Source organism: Phasianus colchicus, unplaced genomic scaffold (genome assembly GCF_987193195.1).
Source record: "Phasianus colchicus unplaced genomic scaffold, bPhaCol1.hap1.1 HAP1_SCAFFOLD_53, whole genome shotgun sequence".
Classification (NCBI taxonomy): Eukaryota; Metazoa; Chordata; class Aves; order Galliformes; family Phasianidae; genus Phasianus; species Phasianus colchicus.
In genome coordinates this window covers 288,327-304,288 of record NW_028325230.1, presented here as the reverse complement: position 1 = coordinate 304,288, position 15,962 = coordinate 288,327, and the positions used below count along the sequence as shown (strand labels likewise).

Sequence of the window (15,962 nt, the reverse complement as noted above, 5' to 3'; positions counted from 1 at the left end):
GCAGAGAGGGAGGTTGTTTGTATTTTTTTTTTCCTCCTCTACTCGGCTCTCGTGAGGCACCATCTGCTTAACTGCGTCTGGGCCTGGAGCCCCCAGCACAGGAAGGACTTGGAACTCTCAGAGCGGGTCCAGAGGAGGGCACTAAGATGATCAGAGGCCTGGAGCACCTCTCCTATTAGGAAAGGTTGAGGGAACTGGGCTTGTTTAGACTGGAGAAGAGAAGGCTCTGGAGAGACCTCATTGTGGCCTTCCAGTACTTGAGGGAGTGGATAAACAGGAGGGGAAACAGCTGTTTATGAGGGTGGATCATGATAGGACAAGGGGGAGTGGTTTTAAACTAAGACAGGAGAAGGTTAGGTTGGATATTAGGAGGAAGTTTTTCACTCAGGGTGGTGATGCACTGGAACATGTGCTTTAGAGTCACTTCCAGGAGGATCTGTTCTGCGATCATTCACAGCACAGAGGTGAGACTGACATGTTGGTAGTTCCTAGGGTCATCCTTTTTATCCGTAATAACAGGTGTGCTGTTGCCTTTTTTCTACTCACCAGGGATTTCACCTGACTGCCACAACTTCTCAAATACCATTGAGAATGGCTTGTTGACTGCATCAGCGAATACCCTCGTGACTCTGGGATGCATCTCATTGGGACCCATAGACTCCTGGATGTTCAGGTTCCTCAGGTGATCCCAAACCCTATCTTGACTCACAGTGTGGGGCAGGGAGGTTGTTGGTGGGGGTGGCATTGCTTTCTCAATCTCCACCTGCACAGCCAAAGGTGAGGGCTGGGTATAATGAGCAGTTATCAGAGAAGATGGAAGCAAAAGTGTTGTTGGGTATTTGAGCCTTTTCCTTGTGCGTTGTTCTCAGCTACAGTGCTGCTGGTGAGCAGCATCATGCACAGAATGCAGCCCCCCAATGTATGCAGGGTAGTGCTTTCATTACTGTGCAGCATTACTGGGAGCTGTGGTTCTCCCAGGTGCTGTAACGACTGCATGGAGTGATGTGTGGATCTTCATGAGAAGAGCTAGGAATGGAAAGCTGGATTTCCGGGAATGCCCCAGAATCCCACTTTGCTGACTGGTAATTGTCTGCCCAGCAGGTAAGGGCAGTGTACGCACACCAATGTTTACCCATTATGTAGCGTGGCACAACGTAGCACTCCCAGAGCTCTTTATTGCATTTTAGGGTACCCCAAAGGCTGCCTGTCCTTCCCACATTCTATTTGTCTCTGGCCTTTCACTGCAGTGTTCTCCTTCTCTTTACCCTAGACATTCTCTACTGCATTTTCTTGCTCTCTTGTTTTGGTGTTCTGTGCCCCATTGTCTTGGCCATTGTACTTGGCTTTCTTTGCTGCATTCTCTTCAGTGTTTGGTTTTGGTGTTTCTTGCCATGTTCTCTTGGCCTCGTGTTTTGGCATTTCTTGCCATGTTATCTTGGCTGTTGTCCTCAGCATTTCCTGCCATCTCACAGCCATTGCCTGGGCGTTCCCTGTGACATCCTCCTCAGTGTCCTGTTTTGGCATTCCCTGTGGCATTCTCCTTGGCCTCCTGTTTTGGCCTACCCAGCCACCTTTTCTTGGCCTTGTGCATGGGCTTTTTTTGCCATGTTCTCTCTGGCCACTTGTTCTGGCGTTCCCTGCTACATCCTCTTGGCTTCCTGTTTTGGCACTTCCTGCCATGTTCTCTTAGCCCTTGCCTAGGCATTTACTGCTGTGTTCTCTTAGCCTTCTGTTTTGGTATTTCTTGCCATGTTCTCTTGCCCGTTGTCCTCGGCATTTCCTGCCATCTCATAGCCCTTGCCCGGGCGTTCCCTGTGATGTCCTCCTGGGCGCCCTGTTTTGGCATTCCCTTCCCTGTGGCATTCTCCTTGGCCTCCTGTTTTGGCCTACCCAGCCACCTTCTCTTGACCTTCTGTATTGGCTTTCTTTGCCATGTTCTCTTTGGCCGCTTGTTCTGGCGTTCCCTGCCACGTCCTCTCGGCCTCCTGTTTTGGCATTTCTTGCCATGTTCTCTTAGCTCTTGCATAGGCATTTCTTGCCATGTTCTCTTGGCCTTCTGTTTTGGTGTTTCTTGCTGTGTTCTCTTGCCCTTTGCTGTTGGCCTTCCCTGCTGCACTCTCATTGCCCTCACCATAGCTTTTTGTTGTCTATTTTCCTTGTTTTTGCCCTTCCCTTAGCCTTAGCTGTTTGCTTTGCCTTTACCTTGGATTTCCCTTTGCTTGTCCTGGGAGTTTGGCTCGCCTTTGCCTTTGGCTCTCTGGGATTGGCTGGGAGGCAGTGTTAATTGTAATCTTGACCTGAACCCCTAGCTTACTGAGAGCTCTAACGATAATTACATTTACCTGCAATGTGTCTGTCACCCTAACCCTTAGCCTGATGTAAAAAATGTCTCTAACCCGAAATGCAGCAATAAAAATAACACCCCTTCTTTTCTGTCAAAGTAACCTTCATCCTAATTGTAGTGCAGAAAAGAAGTCATAGTTAGTTTAACAATTCAAGCCAACAAATAGCATTAATTATATCCCTAATGCTCCTTTGTGACATCATTAGAGCAGTGTGCACAGGGTGCAGCCCCCACATATGTGGAGCAGTGCCTTAATTACTGTATTGTGTCCAACAGGTGGCAGCGGAGAGCTGTGGCACTCCTGAGCGCCATAACAACTGCACAGAGCGATCTGTGGCTCTTCATGAGAACAGCCAGGAACAGAAATCTACATTTCCTGTGATGCCCCGGAAGCCAACTTTGCTGACGGTAATAATCTGCCCAAGAGGTAAGGGCAATGTTTACCCATTACTTAGTAAGACACAAGGTAGAGTACCTGGAGTTCATTTCTGCATTTCAGCGTGCCTTACAGGCTGTCTGTTGTCTTCTTTCTGCGTTCCCCTTGCCTCTCCTCTTTGCCTGATTATTTCTTGCAGCATTCTCTTTGGTCTCTGTTTTGGTGTCTGTGGTGGCGTGGTGTCTGTGGTGGCCCTGCCCTCCGTTTTGGCGTTCCCTGCATTTTTCTCTTGGGCCCTGCCCTCCGTTTTGGCGTTCCCTGCATTTTTCTCTTGGGCCTTGCCCTTCGTTTTGGCGTTCCTGGCGGTGTTTTCTTGGGCCTTGCCCTTCGTTTTGGCGTTCCTGGCGGTGTTTTCTTGGGCCTTGCCCTTCGTTTTGGCGTTCCTGGCGGTGTTTTCTTGGGCCTTGCCCTCCGTTTTGGTGTTCTATGTAATGGTCTCATCAGTCTTGTGCTGTTTTGGCATTCCCTGACGCGGCCTTCTCTTTGGGCCCGGCCCCTGACGCGGCCTTCTCTTTGGGCCCGGCCCCTGACGCGGCCTTCTCTTTGGGCCCGGCCCCTGACGCGGCCTTCTCTTTGGGCCCGGCCCCTGACGCGGCCTTCTCTTTGGGCCCGGCCCCTGACGCGGCCTTCTCTTTGGGCCCGGCCCCTGACGCGGCCTTCTCTTTGGGCCCGGCCCCTGACGCGGCCTTCTCTTTGGGCCCGGCCCCTGACGCGGCCTTCTCTTTGGGCCCGGCCCCTGACGCGGCCTTCTCTTTGGGCCCGGCCCCTGACGCGGCCTTCTCTTTGGGCCCGGCCCCTGACGCGGCCTTCTCTTTGGGCCCGGCCCCTGACGCGGCCTTCTCTTTGGGCCCGGCCCCTGACGCGGCCTTCTCTTTGGGCCCGGCCCCTGACGCGGCCTTCTCTTTGGGCCCGGCCCCTGACGCGGCCTTCTCTTTGTTGTTTTCCATGACTTAGCCTTGCCTTTGATGTGTTCAGCCGTAGGCTGAAGAGCCTATCAGGAGCTCGGGCTTTGCAATGTGTATGAGCTTCATTAGCGCCAACATAAATGCACGCAACCTTCTGATTAAAGTTGAGACTTTCTGATCAATTCTGTGGTCGTGTGTTTGTCTCCCGCCGAGCTCCGCCAAATGGTGACCCTGACGTGATAACCCGTTGGATAGAACCAGACGAGCGGCGTAGGAAGTTCGGGTCCCTAAGCAGCGGGGATGGCAAAAGCACTCCAAGAAAGAAGAGGTGCCATGCCTCAGGACACTCTGTGAGACCTGACCGATACGGGCTGCCGGACCTTGCAAGGCTGCAACAGCGCTGAAACTTAGGTATGGAAAGACAAGCAGCTTATCAATTATTTACTCGCTTTTTAGAAAAGCACGGGATAAAAGGAATAGATCTTAATAAAGAGCTCCCTGGATTATTGGCCTATGGTCAGAGCTGGGGTTTGCTTGCTAACCCTTATTCAGTTCATGAGCTGAGTGAGTGGCGGAAGTTTGGAGATGTGTTGTGGGAGGCTATGATAGAGGACGATAAAGTGACAAGGAAACTGGGGAAATTATGGAAGGCAGTTCATAATGAATTGCTTCAGTGTCAGGGAGAGAAAAGGGCAGCTCAACAAGCTGTGGGGGCACACCAGCGAAATGAGGGTTACTGGAATTGGCCGCCAGCAGTTCCTCCTGCCGTAAGCACAATCGTTATCCCAGCTGAACGGGCTACGGGCTCAGAGCCTGTAAATGCTCCAGCCGCGGGCTCGGAGCCAATGACTATTCCAACTGCGCCACTTGTGGAACCATTAACCCCTTCAGCAACTGCCCTAGAAAAGCAAGGCGATGAGCCGGTCCCTGGGGCAGAAAGTGCCCTGGCGGAGGCAATCGCAAGAGAGCGCAGAGAGGCGTGGGCGAGCATAGCGAAAGCATGCATGGAGCAGGGGGATGGTGAAGGCGCGGCGGCGGTGCAGGAATTGGCGTGCCCTGTGACCTATACTCCTTTGGCTGCAGGAGGAATGCAGGCAACCATATCAGCATTAGATTGGAAATTATTGTCACAGCTGAGGGCTACAGTTAGCCAGTGTGGAGTCATGGGTGAGCCGGTGAAGCAAATGTTGGATTTTATCTGGGGTTCACAAATATTGCTACAAGCAGACATAAGGGGAGTAGCAAAGTTGATATTTACTCAGCATCAGTTATTGCTGTTTAATGCTCACTGGCATGATCTGTGCCAGCAGAGTGTGATGATTCAGAGGCAGCCAGGAGATCCGCTGCATGGGGTAACACTTGATGAACTATTAGGGCTGGGACCATACGTGAGGATGGAGACTCAAGCCCTCTTAGGTCCAGACAAATTGAGGGAATCTATGCGATTGGCTAGGCATGCCATGTCCAGAATTAAGGCACCAGGTGGACTCCCCTCATACATGGGAATCCAGCAAGGAAGGAGTGAGGATTTCGGGAGCTTTATTGTTAGGGTAGCGACAGCTATAGAGGCTGCAGGGGTACCTGAATACATGAAGGGAGCTATGTTAAAACAATGTGCATTACAAAATTGCAATTCTACAACTCGTGGAGTTTTAAACACATTGAGTAGTGGATGGACAATAGAAGAAGCACTACAGCGAATATCAAATATACCTAGTGGTCCACAAGCATTATTAGTGAAGGCAATCGCAGATCTGGGTGAGGGATTAAAAGCCCAGGCACAAGCTAGTCAGCCACAGGAATGGCAGCTCTTGCACCTTTGCGAGCGTCAGAAGTCCACACACACTGAGCAACAGATGACACTCCTGCATGAAACACTGGCAGCAAAGGACTAGTGATAGCACCGGAAAAGATCCAGCATACACCCCCCTGGAAATATCTCGGACTGATATTAAACAACACAATCGTCACGCCATGCTTACTTAACAAACTGACCACTACTGTCTTGCTTGCACAAAAGGAAAAAGGGGAAATGGTTGTGCGTACTCCCATTGCAGCTCACGGAACCCACAAAAAGAACGGTGTCAGGATGTGAAATGATGAGAAAGACTGAAACCAGGCTTGAAACGACCATGAACTCATAGTGATTGGGATTATGTGCTTCTTATTATTTGGTTTTGCTTTGTAACTTGTTGTATTGCAAATAGCAGAGTAGTAACCTTTGTTGTGTGGTTTTTATTTTTATTTTTTAATTTTTTTTTTTTTTTTTAGTAATAGATTGAATGTGAATTAACAGGATTTAATGTTACTAATGCTGAAATCTATGGAGATAGCTATTTTAATGTATTAGTAGCGCTAAGACAAAACCTGGAAAGGAATCCCAAGCAAAGGATGACCTTATATTATAGAATGATTAACTCTCTTTCATCCCACTATTTGGGAATTTAAAATATGATCATGAAGCACCTGAGACAAAGGCACACGCTAAGAGAGTTAACCTTGATAGTTCATTCTGCAAGCAGATGTTCCATTTGGCCTCTGTATCACGCATTGGCCATGCGGATGCAGTGTACAAATGGAAAATACTCTTTGGACCCTGAGAAGAACAAAAGAAAGAGAGAATCTGTGGTGGGTGAGAGAGGAAAAGTGCGCCTTGAAGCAGGGGACGCCCTGCTGGCACTGCCTATCGCATTCACCACCCTTTTTCTGCAGGTTGTTGTTTCTCAAGGGTCAGTACGTAATAATGCCCCTAGTTCTATCTGGCATGTAAAGTTCCTCAACTGTTAATTTTCTATTAGCCCAAAGGCACAATCATGAGCACTCTAAAAGCATCTGTTGTACAAATCTTAGTGATTTTTCAAAATCAATATATCAGAATATATAAAAGTTGAAGACTTCTTTCAAAGCAGTTAGAGATTAGCACAGAATGGGGCCCTTGGGGATTTATTTCCAGGTTGCAGAAAGTTGGGCTGCAGACCAAACACGTGTTTGTTCTTTTTAGTAGGTTAACAGTATTTCTTGTCATGATGTTATGTTTGCCTTGTTTCCTTTCTCACACTTATAGCATTGTCAATCGAGGCCTTGATTGAGTTATAATGATTGTATTATTAATATAATTAGTGTTATTACTTTATAGCATGGTAGAAGTTTGCTAATAAACAAAAAAAGGGGAAATATGGGAACGTAAGAAAAACTGCACGGAGCAGCAGCTGTGCAGCAAGATAAGTGGCATGAGAACCAAGGACACCTTCAGAAGAAGAAAGAACATCTCACGGCTCTGATTGGCTAAGCAGACAAATGCCACTTCAAGGGTATTAGAGGAATTGTTGGTAGATACAGATTCAGTCAGGCATGCCACGCTGCAAAATCGTGCCGCTATAGACTTTTTACTGCTGGCTCATGGGCACGGATGTGAGGACTTTGATGGAATGTGCTGCATGAACCTCATGGAACACTCGTCATCAATACACCAACAAATAGCTAAGCTACAGACCCTCACCAGCCATTTGCAGGAAGAGGGTTTGGGGTTAGAGGACTGGCTCCGTGGGCTAGGAATTGGTCCCTGGTTTCGAGACATCATCTGATTCATGCTTATGATACTGGGGGTGTTAATTGTGTTACTGTTGGTGGTGCCATGTGTGTTCTCTTGTCTACATCACTTAATACACTGAGCAATTGATAAGGTAGTAGGAGTTAGCCTAGTTGTCCAAAAAGAAAACAAGGGAAGTGTGGAGAGTGTGATTGAGACCTGGCTGGTTGAGAAAGGCCACACAGACAGTATTCGGCTAATGAGACGAGAGTCCTTGAGCAATGTAACAGGATGTGTAGGAAGGCAGGAGAATGTAGAAATAAGAAAGATGTATGGCATGGTCTAATCACAAAAAGTACAAAGAAGGGCTGGGGCAACAAGTAGCTGAAGAGCCTAGCAGGAGCTCGGGCTTTGCAATGTGTATGAGCTTCATTAGCGCCAACATAAATGCACGCAACCTTCTGATTAAAGTTGAGACTTTCTGATCAATTCTGTGGTCGTGTGTTTGTCTCCCGCTGAGCTCCGACAATGGCCAATGCCCTCTGGGGCACCAGGCACATCTCCTACGCAGGATGTGCTGCACAAGTCTTTTTCTTTTTCTTTTTGTTATTAGCAGAATATTTCCTTCTCACCATCATGTCCTATGACTGCTACGTTGCCATCTGCAAGCCCCTGCACTACGGGACCTTGATGGACTGCAGAGCTTGTGCTACCATGGCAGCAGCTGCCTGGGGCACTGGGGCTCTCTTTGCTCTGCTGCACACTGCCAATACATTTTCTCTGCCTCTCTGCCAAGGCAATGCTGTGGATCAGTTCTTCTGTGAAATCCCCCAGATACTCAAGCTCGCCTGCTCAGAATCCTACCTCCGGGAAGTTGGACTTATCATGGCTGCTGTCCTTGTCTTATTTGGGTGTTTTTTATTCATAGTGCTGTCCTACATGCAGATCTTCAGGGCCGTGCTGAGGATGCCTTCTGAGCAGGGATAGCACAAAGCCTTCTCCACATGCCTCCCTCACATGGCCGTGGTCTCCCTGTTTCTCAGCACTGCTTTTTTTGCCCATCTGAGGCCTGCCTCCCTCTCCTCCCCATCCCTGGACCTGGTGTTTTCATTTCTGTACTCGGTGGTGCCTCCAGCAGTGAACCCCCTCATTTACAGCATGAGGAACCAGGAGCTCAAGGGTGCCATCAGGAAAGTTATCCATTATACATTGTTTCTCCATCAAAACGATGTTCATCATACCCTCAAGACTGCAAAGAAGTTAAGCAAAGTGTGATCGATTTTATGTGATGTTTCCATTTTTTCTTCATATTTCTTTGTCATACTTAAAATAAATTTAATTCCAATTAAATAATATTCATCATCAGTCTTTTTGTTTACTTATTTTTACTTCCATGTGTTGAACCTATTGTACTTAAGGAACCAGGTTCTATGAATAGATAAAGAAATCAACACAGGATCATTTTTTTTGCCTCCCATCCAGTATGGATCATCAGCAGAAGGTCATGAACTAAGACACAAATGCCACAAGGAGCAGCAGTGTCCCTGAGGGATGTTCATCACAGCCTGGAGGGGACTTTCTGCTGCCTTTGAATTGTGCTGCTGCTTCCCTGGAGCCACGGCCATGGGCAGCAGCAGGATGTGGCCTTTTCAGTGCTGCTCTCTTTATGTTCCCAACTGCTATCTTGTGTCCATGCATTTGTGTCAGCTCTCAGTTCTGGTGCAATTGGTGGCAGTGCTGTTGTCTCTATGGTGGCATCCCTTTGGCTGCAGGCAGGCAGGCAGTGTGCAGGAGTGTGCCACAGCTGGCCACCCTGCTGAGACCATCATAACAGAAGGGGCTGCTCAGGGCAGGGTCAGAGGGCTGAACACCCCTTCCAAATCTGTGCCAGGAATACAGCCAAGGAGTTGCCCTCGGGAAAGTCCTCTTGCTTTCCAGGGGTTCTGCATGGTTCAAAGTCCCAGGGTGATCAATGAGGACCAAAGGATGGATGAGAGCTCCCTTCTTGGTTGTACATGGCCCAGCAAATGGTAACGGGTCTTGAACATGTCTCTGTGGGACTGTCCCTACTGCGGTGGGACTAATGGCAGATGCTGTCCTGGACAGGAATCTGAAGCATCCTGGAGATGCCAGGGGATCTCCAGGGACAGTGTAAGAGACTGTGTCAGTGTAAGGCAAAGAATAGTTCCTTATGCAATAACAGACCACTGATTCAAAGGAACAGGGGAGTCTGAGGAGCCCACAGGCAAATGAAGGCTCTGCAGTGGTGCTGCTGAGCCAACTGGGCAGATGGAGAGAGACTCAACAATAGAGATCCCATCCAGTTGGGACTGCCTCCACCCTGAGCAGCACAGGGTCAGCCCGGTGTCCCAGGGCACCACAGCTCCCTCACTCTGCAGAGCAGCTCCACCAGCTCAGGGCCCTGCACAGAGCATGGGGAGGGAAGCAGGAGGGAACAGGGAGCTTCTGCCAGGCCAGCAAGGACACACTGCCCTGGACAAGGATCTGTGGGAGTAGGGCTGGTCCTGGAGAAGCGCTATGGAGAATTGCTGTGAGTTAGAGGATGGATGAGAAGGAACATGCTCTGCTTGCCCTCCTGCTGCAGGTGGCTGCACCAGAGAGGACTCGCAGCCAGCACCTGGATGGAGCTCTGCCACCCGCCTTGCCCTCCCCCCTCTCCAGTGCTGTCACTGCTGATGCACTCCATGACCTCCCAGTGCTGCCGGCCGGCACATCTTCCAGGGGCCATTCAGGTGCTGCAGTGACAGTGAGCTCACATCACCACTCCAGCCACCTGTCCTCAGCCTGCCTCTCCCTTGCTCCTCTGCCCTGTCCTGTCCCTGCTGGGATGAGTGCTGTAGGGATGTGCTTCCTGTCCCCACGTTGACTCTTCCCAGCTGCCAGCCTGGTGGGCTCCTGGGGGTACTGATAGTAGGCTTGATGGTGTGGAGCAGAGTCCAGAGAGAAAAGGTGATGTGAAGCAGCATTTTTTCAGTGGAGGCCTCCATGTTCATTTGGCAAGTGAGGACTTGTGCTCAGTGTGCTTGTGGCCCGGAGCTTCTACTCCAGCGCTATCTGCATTGGTCATGGCACAGGAACAACGTTTCATAGACCAGCCACCTCCTTTCTTCCTCACGTTATGTCATAAACCAGTGTCCTTCACTCTGACAGTGTTTGTATCAGCTCATGGATTAAATGAATTAGACCTCTTTTAGTTCTTTGAGTCACAATCCAATGCCTTTTGCTCTCCGCCTCTGTAGCAGATAAATTTTACATACCCTTCATCTGAGGACTGACCTGATAGTTCTTTTCACACTGTTCTTTTTCAACTTCCATAGTTTGGTGGGACTTTTCCCAATGTGATGGGTTTCACCGCAGTGACTGTGACCTATACTTGAGTCTTTTAGGCTGAGTTTGACACCAATGACCCACAATGGTTCATGAATGTTTCTGTTTATTGAGAATAAATCAGAGTTTCTTGGCATCCTAGTGGCCATTTCAGTGCTGGGTCACCCCCAGGGCTCCACTAAGTTGTCTGGGGGGCATTGAGTGTGCTGGGTTGGGCTGCAGCTACAGGGACAAAGACAACAGTTGGCAGTTACTGCCCTGAGACCCTCTTCCCAAGTTCCATCTGCAGCTTCTAGAGGGCTCTGGTCTCCTGCAGGTCCTCTCGGAAAGCTGCCTGTCCCAGACAGGACCTCTGGGGCCTCTGGAGATGGCATGGAATGCTTGTGATCACACAGTGGAGCTTTGCTCCTTGTCATTTATCCTTCAATTAATATGCATTTCCTATTAATATTTATTGTTTCCTGTCTACCTATGTAAAGTACTTATTCTTTTGGGAAGTGAACCATGCTGGTGGGATACGGCTGAGGAGTGTGTCTTGTTTTAGTGAAATTGTATCATGCTTTACTGTTGTTTGTTTTAAAGTAGGAAGCAACGCCCTGTGTTTGTGTGCAGACAGTTCTCTAAGGAAAGCAGGTGAAGGAACGGTGTAAAGGAACTGTAATGTCCAGCTGTAGATTTCAGTGGAGGATTCTGCTGTCGGGAAAAGTGATGCAAGTGCCAGGTGGCATACAGCAGACACGTCAGGCCTGGGGAGGTGAGCAGTCAGGTTGTCTGTACAGTGTCAGGCCTCAAGCAATTGCTTTTCCTGTCTATGCAGATCTCCTTCAGAGACAGTCTGAATCAATATCAAATGGTGAATGATTCCCCAAAAGCAACAAGTTGCACTAATTTAAATCAGAAAACATTTATATTGGGTGCCCTTTAAAGTCTTTCTTTCCTATAGTAAAGAGTACTAAAAGTGTGGAGTAAAGTGTGAGTAAATCCCAGAGGAAGGATTGAGTTCACGCGGAGTAGAGTAAGTTCAAACACACAGTAAAGGGTGGGCAAGCCTGGTGCAAAGTGTAAGTAAAACCTGGAGAAAACTGAGTAAACTCGGAGTCAAGTGTGAGAAACACCCAGAGTAAAGTGTGGGTAGGCCTAGAAGAGAGGGTGTACACACCCAAAATAGGGTATCAGTAAAACCCGGAGAATAGCCTGAGTAAAGCCAGAGGAAAGTGTGAGTAAAGTTGAAGAAAAGTTTGAAGAAACCTTGAGTAAAGTATGAGTCAACAACACTCAAAAAAGAAGTGTGAGTAAACCCAGAGTAAAGTGCGAGTAAGCTTGGACTAAAGTGAGAGGTAAGCCCAAGTGAAGTGTGAGAAAACCCGGAGTAAAGTGTAAGTTAAGACAGAGTAAGGTGTGAGTTAAACACAGAGAAAGGAAACCCGGAATAGAGCAAGAGTAATCCCTGAGGAAAGAGTCTGCAAGCCTGGTGCAAAGTGTGAGTAAAACCTAGAGAAAACGGTGAGAAGACCAGGCATAAAGTGTGTGTAAACTCCGAGTAAAGTGTGAGAAACACTTGGAGTAAAGTGTGGGTAGGCCCAGAAAAGAGAGCGTACACACCCGGAGTAGGGTGTCAGTAAAACCCTGAGAAAAGTGTGAGTGAAAGGTGAGAAGGGTCCCATAAGTGGAAGTAAAAAGGCAAGAAGGCTTCAAAGTGAATGAGAATAAGGGGAGTGAAGGGAAATAATTAAAGATAGCTTCTAGAAGCAAGAATGTAGAGCTTGTTAGAAAATAAGGGATGTCAGACACTGGGTCTGGGATAGTGAGGGGGTGTAGAAGGCCATACCAATAAGGTCTGAGAACAGCCCGAGGACATTTCACAGAGAGATGATTAGACGTCCACAGAGCAAGAAGAAACCAGTTTGGGGCGATGCCCTCACTTTGGGTCAGAAGTTTACAGCAAGAAAGGGCAGAAGCCTTTGTGAGGAAGTCAAGAAATCTTCATCCCTTGACCCACTACCCATGCACAAGATGAGAGGGTCTGCATGCTAATGAAGTCACGGGATTGTAATGAATATGTATCCGAGTTCCAGGAAAGCTGTTGATGATGTATTAGTTTGGCCTATATCTGTTCCACAAGTATTCCTGATGTGGTGCAAGCTTGGAGGAATGATACCCCCTGCACCAGGGCTTTTGTGCAATTGCCAATAAAAAATAACTTCTCTATATCCTTACAGGCTATAGGGATTGATTTCCACACGTCAAAACCTTCAGTAAAGTTTGAGTAAAACACACACACAAAAAAAGAAGTGTGAGTAAACCCAGAAAGAAGAGTGAGCAAACTTGGCATAAAGTGTGAGGTAAGCCCAAGTCAAGTGTGAGAAAACCCGGAGTAAAGTGTTAGTAAATGAGGAGTAAAGTGTGAGTACAACTCAGAGTAAGGTGTGAGTCCACCCAGAGTAGAGCAAGTGCAAACCCAGAGTAAAAAGTGTGCAAGCCTTGTGCAAAGTGTGTGTAAAACCGGTAGAAAGCTGTGAGCAAACCAGGAGTAAAGTGTGACCAAACCCGGAGTCCAGTGTGAGAAACACCTAGAGTAAAGTGTGTGTAGGCCCAGAAGAGAGAGTGTACACACCCAGAGTATGGTGTCAGTAAAACCCAGAGAAAAGTGTGAATAAAACCAGAGTTAAGTGCAGACATGCGGAATCAAGCTCTGTAACCCAAGTAAGGTTGCAAAACAGGTACGGTTTATTCAGTGCTGCGCAGACACTGGGTGCAAAGGGGTAGATCCACCTAACTTGCACACCATCCAGAAAAATGGTGCTACAGATATAGGCCAAACAAATGCATAATCAATAGTTTTCCTGGAATTCAGATACATATTCATTACACCCCCGAGAGTTCATTAGCATGCAGACCCTCCCCTCTTGCACGTGCGTTGTGGGTCATGGGATGAAGATTTGTTGTCTTCCTCACAAAAGCTTTTGACTTTTCTTGCTGTAAACTTCTGATCTTTCAGGAGGACATCCCCCCAAACCTGTTTCTTCTTGCCCTGTGGACATCTCATCACCTTCCTGCCAAATGTTCTTGGGTTGTTCTCAAGCCTTATCAGTATGGCCTTCATCCCCTTCACTATCCCAGACCCAGTGTCTGCCATCCCTTATTTCTTTAACAATCTCTACATTCTTGCTTCTATAAGCTATCTCTAACTACCCCTATCCTCAGTCCCTGTGAAGCCCTTTTCTCACCTTCTACTCTTTTACTGTGGGGCCCTTTTCTCACCCTTCAAACAAGGTGAGAGAACAAAACTGAAATACAAACACAGCAAATCACTTTAATTACAGTAAATAGGTAAGGAATATGAAGGATGTGAAATCCTAACTGACTGTGAGCAGATTTCTGTCTTGGAAATGATTTAAATTATGTAAACTATTAGTCAAATGTGTTGTGGGTTAGGCGTTGTTTCAATTAATATATTAAGGTGAAAGGGACGCTGAATTCATCAGCTGTTCCAAAGTTTGCAGGAAAAAGCCTGCATTTGATATGTAGCCATAAACACTCACAGTTTATTGTCACTGGGTTTTAAGCAAGGAAAGAAGAAAGCACCTTTTCCCTCAACCCAGGAATTGTTGAGTTGTGTTTTCTCCCCTGTCCTGTTGAGGAGGGGCACCTGGGAGCCAGGCAAGGTGAGCACAGCGCAGCTGGGTGCTGAGTTCCAGGGTGATTTTGGGGTCCCAGCCCCGCAGCATGAGGCTCCATATGCCTTCCCCTCTGCAGAATAGCCCTCCCCCACCGCCCCACAGGGAGCTCAGTGCAGGCACTGTGTGGGGCAGCATGCGTGCAGTGGTACAGAGATGTGCCCCCAGCATAGCCCCTGTCAGCATGCACTGACCTTCTGCTCCAGCAGCCTCCCCCACAGGCTGTTCCCTGCCCAGCTCCAACATATCCTATACAGCTCACAGCCATCCCTGTTCTGAGCTCCGTTGAGCTCTGGGCTGGGAGAGGGTGCGGCCAGGCTGCCCACTCCCCAGTGAAGGCACTGAACCCAGGGAGAATGTGGAATGGTCCCATTTCAGCCCTCAGCCCTCAGCAGATTACAGTGAAAAGTGCTGCTGGAAATCACTGGCATGAGGTCTGGATCTGCTGCTAGCTTCCTTGGGCAGTGTCTCCTTTCTGTTCACACAACAGGAAGCTTTGCTGGATCTGTGCCCTGAGGCACCCTGCTTCATGGCCCCACAGGCATGGGGTGGTCTCCAGGGCTCCAGGATCACCTCTGCCAGCTCCCTCCTCTTGTGGGCTCTCAGAGGCTGACGTCCTTGCATGGACTGAGCAGAGGGATTACCCTTTGAATGGTCACAACCAGACTCTGATGTTCCATCTGTCCCCCAGCACACTCATCTTGTACCACGGTTGACTTTGGGGTAATGGCCAGCTTGAGGGTTGGGAGACTGTCACAAGGACTTCTGCCTGGGACAGAGACTGAGCAACAGCAGCAAGGTCATGGGGTCCTGGTCGTACTTGATTCTTCAGGGAGATTTTATGAGCACATCAACTCCCATCAGACTCCATCCCTCCTCTGATCTGATCTGATGATGACACTGTGCTGGCCATGCTGATCAGAGTGGGCAGCAGACCCAGGTCGACAGGGATGAGTGCTGATAAATCCTCTCCCTGAGAGTCTGCGGGTGTGCAAAATGCTTGGAATGACAATGGAACATTTCCAAAGGCACTGTGTGTGCACAGGTATGCCTGAGGAATCTTCCTTCAGCCTCCTGTCCTGGGTCTGCTGCATCCCCACTGCCTCCACAGTGCCTGCTGGCATCTTATTTGCCTACAGATACAGAAAGATAACACAGAGGCTGTGGTAGAGTCAGCACTGACCCAGAGTTCATATGGGCTCCAGGAGAAAGAGAGCACGGTGATGCCTCAGTACAAGTGGAAGGAAGCCAAACACTTGTATAGGACCATGATAACCACTACTGATACTCACACACACACACACGAACAGCAGAGAAAAACGTATCTATTAATATAAATAAATATTATAAACATTAAAAATCATAATGTAGGCCTGTTACTGGACAGACTTAGAATTATTTGTAGAGACAGATGAGAAGTTTATCCCTGGTGGATGTGGGAATACAAGATAGACTATTTAGAGCAGAAGTGGTGGAGCAAGACAAGCAGCATGAGAAAGCAAGGCTGAGAACACAGGATATATCTAGAAGAAAAGTAAAAGGAATGGTGCACAGCTCTGATTGGGTTACTGCCTGTCTGCACGGAAAAGGAATGTTTGTGGAATACATTGTCAACATGAAAAGGCAAATGGGAAAGTTGTAAAGGCTGATAGGAAAGGTAAAAAAGGAAACTTGTGAGTGTATATAAGTGATGTGAGAACCTGTAAAAAACAATTTGTATCAT

The 15,962-nt window shown here is 48.3% G+C and overlaps 1 protein-coding gene and 1 pseudogene across 1 annotated transcript; both read left to right on the top strand.

The window, feature by feature from the left end:
* The first annotated feature begins 3,703 nt into the window (after positions 1-3,703).
* On the top strand, positions 3,704-5,911 carry LOC149911895 (uncharacterized). Its single transcript, XM_090133118.1, has 2 exons — positions 3,704-4,096; positions 4,769-5,911. The coding sequence occupies exon 2, from the start codon at positions 4,774-4,776 to the stop codon at positions 5,578-5,580; it is 807 nt and encodes a 268-aa protein (XP_089989244.1). The 5' UTR covers positions 3,704-4,096; positions 4,769-4,773; the 3' UTR covers positions 5,581-5,911.
* Positions 5,912-5,975: 64 nt separating this feature from the next.
* On the top strand, positions 5,976-8,544 carry LOC149911894 (olfactory receptor 14J1-like; annotated as a pseudogene).
* Positions 8,545-15,962: the final 7,418 nt, after the last annotated feature.

Coding starts and splice junctions, on each gene's coding strand:
- LOC149911895 (XM_090133118.1), top strand. CDS start 4,774: ATGCAGGCAACCATATCAGCATTAGATTGGAAATTATTGTCACAGCTG.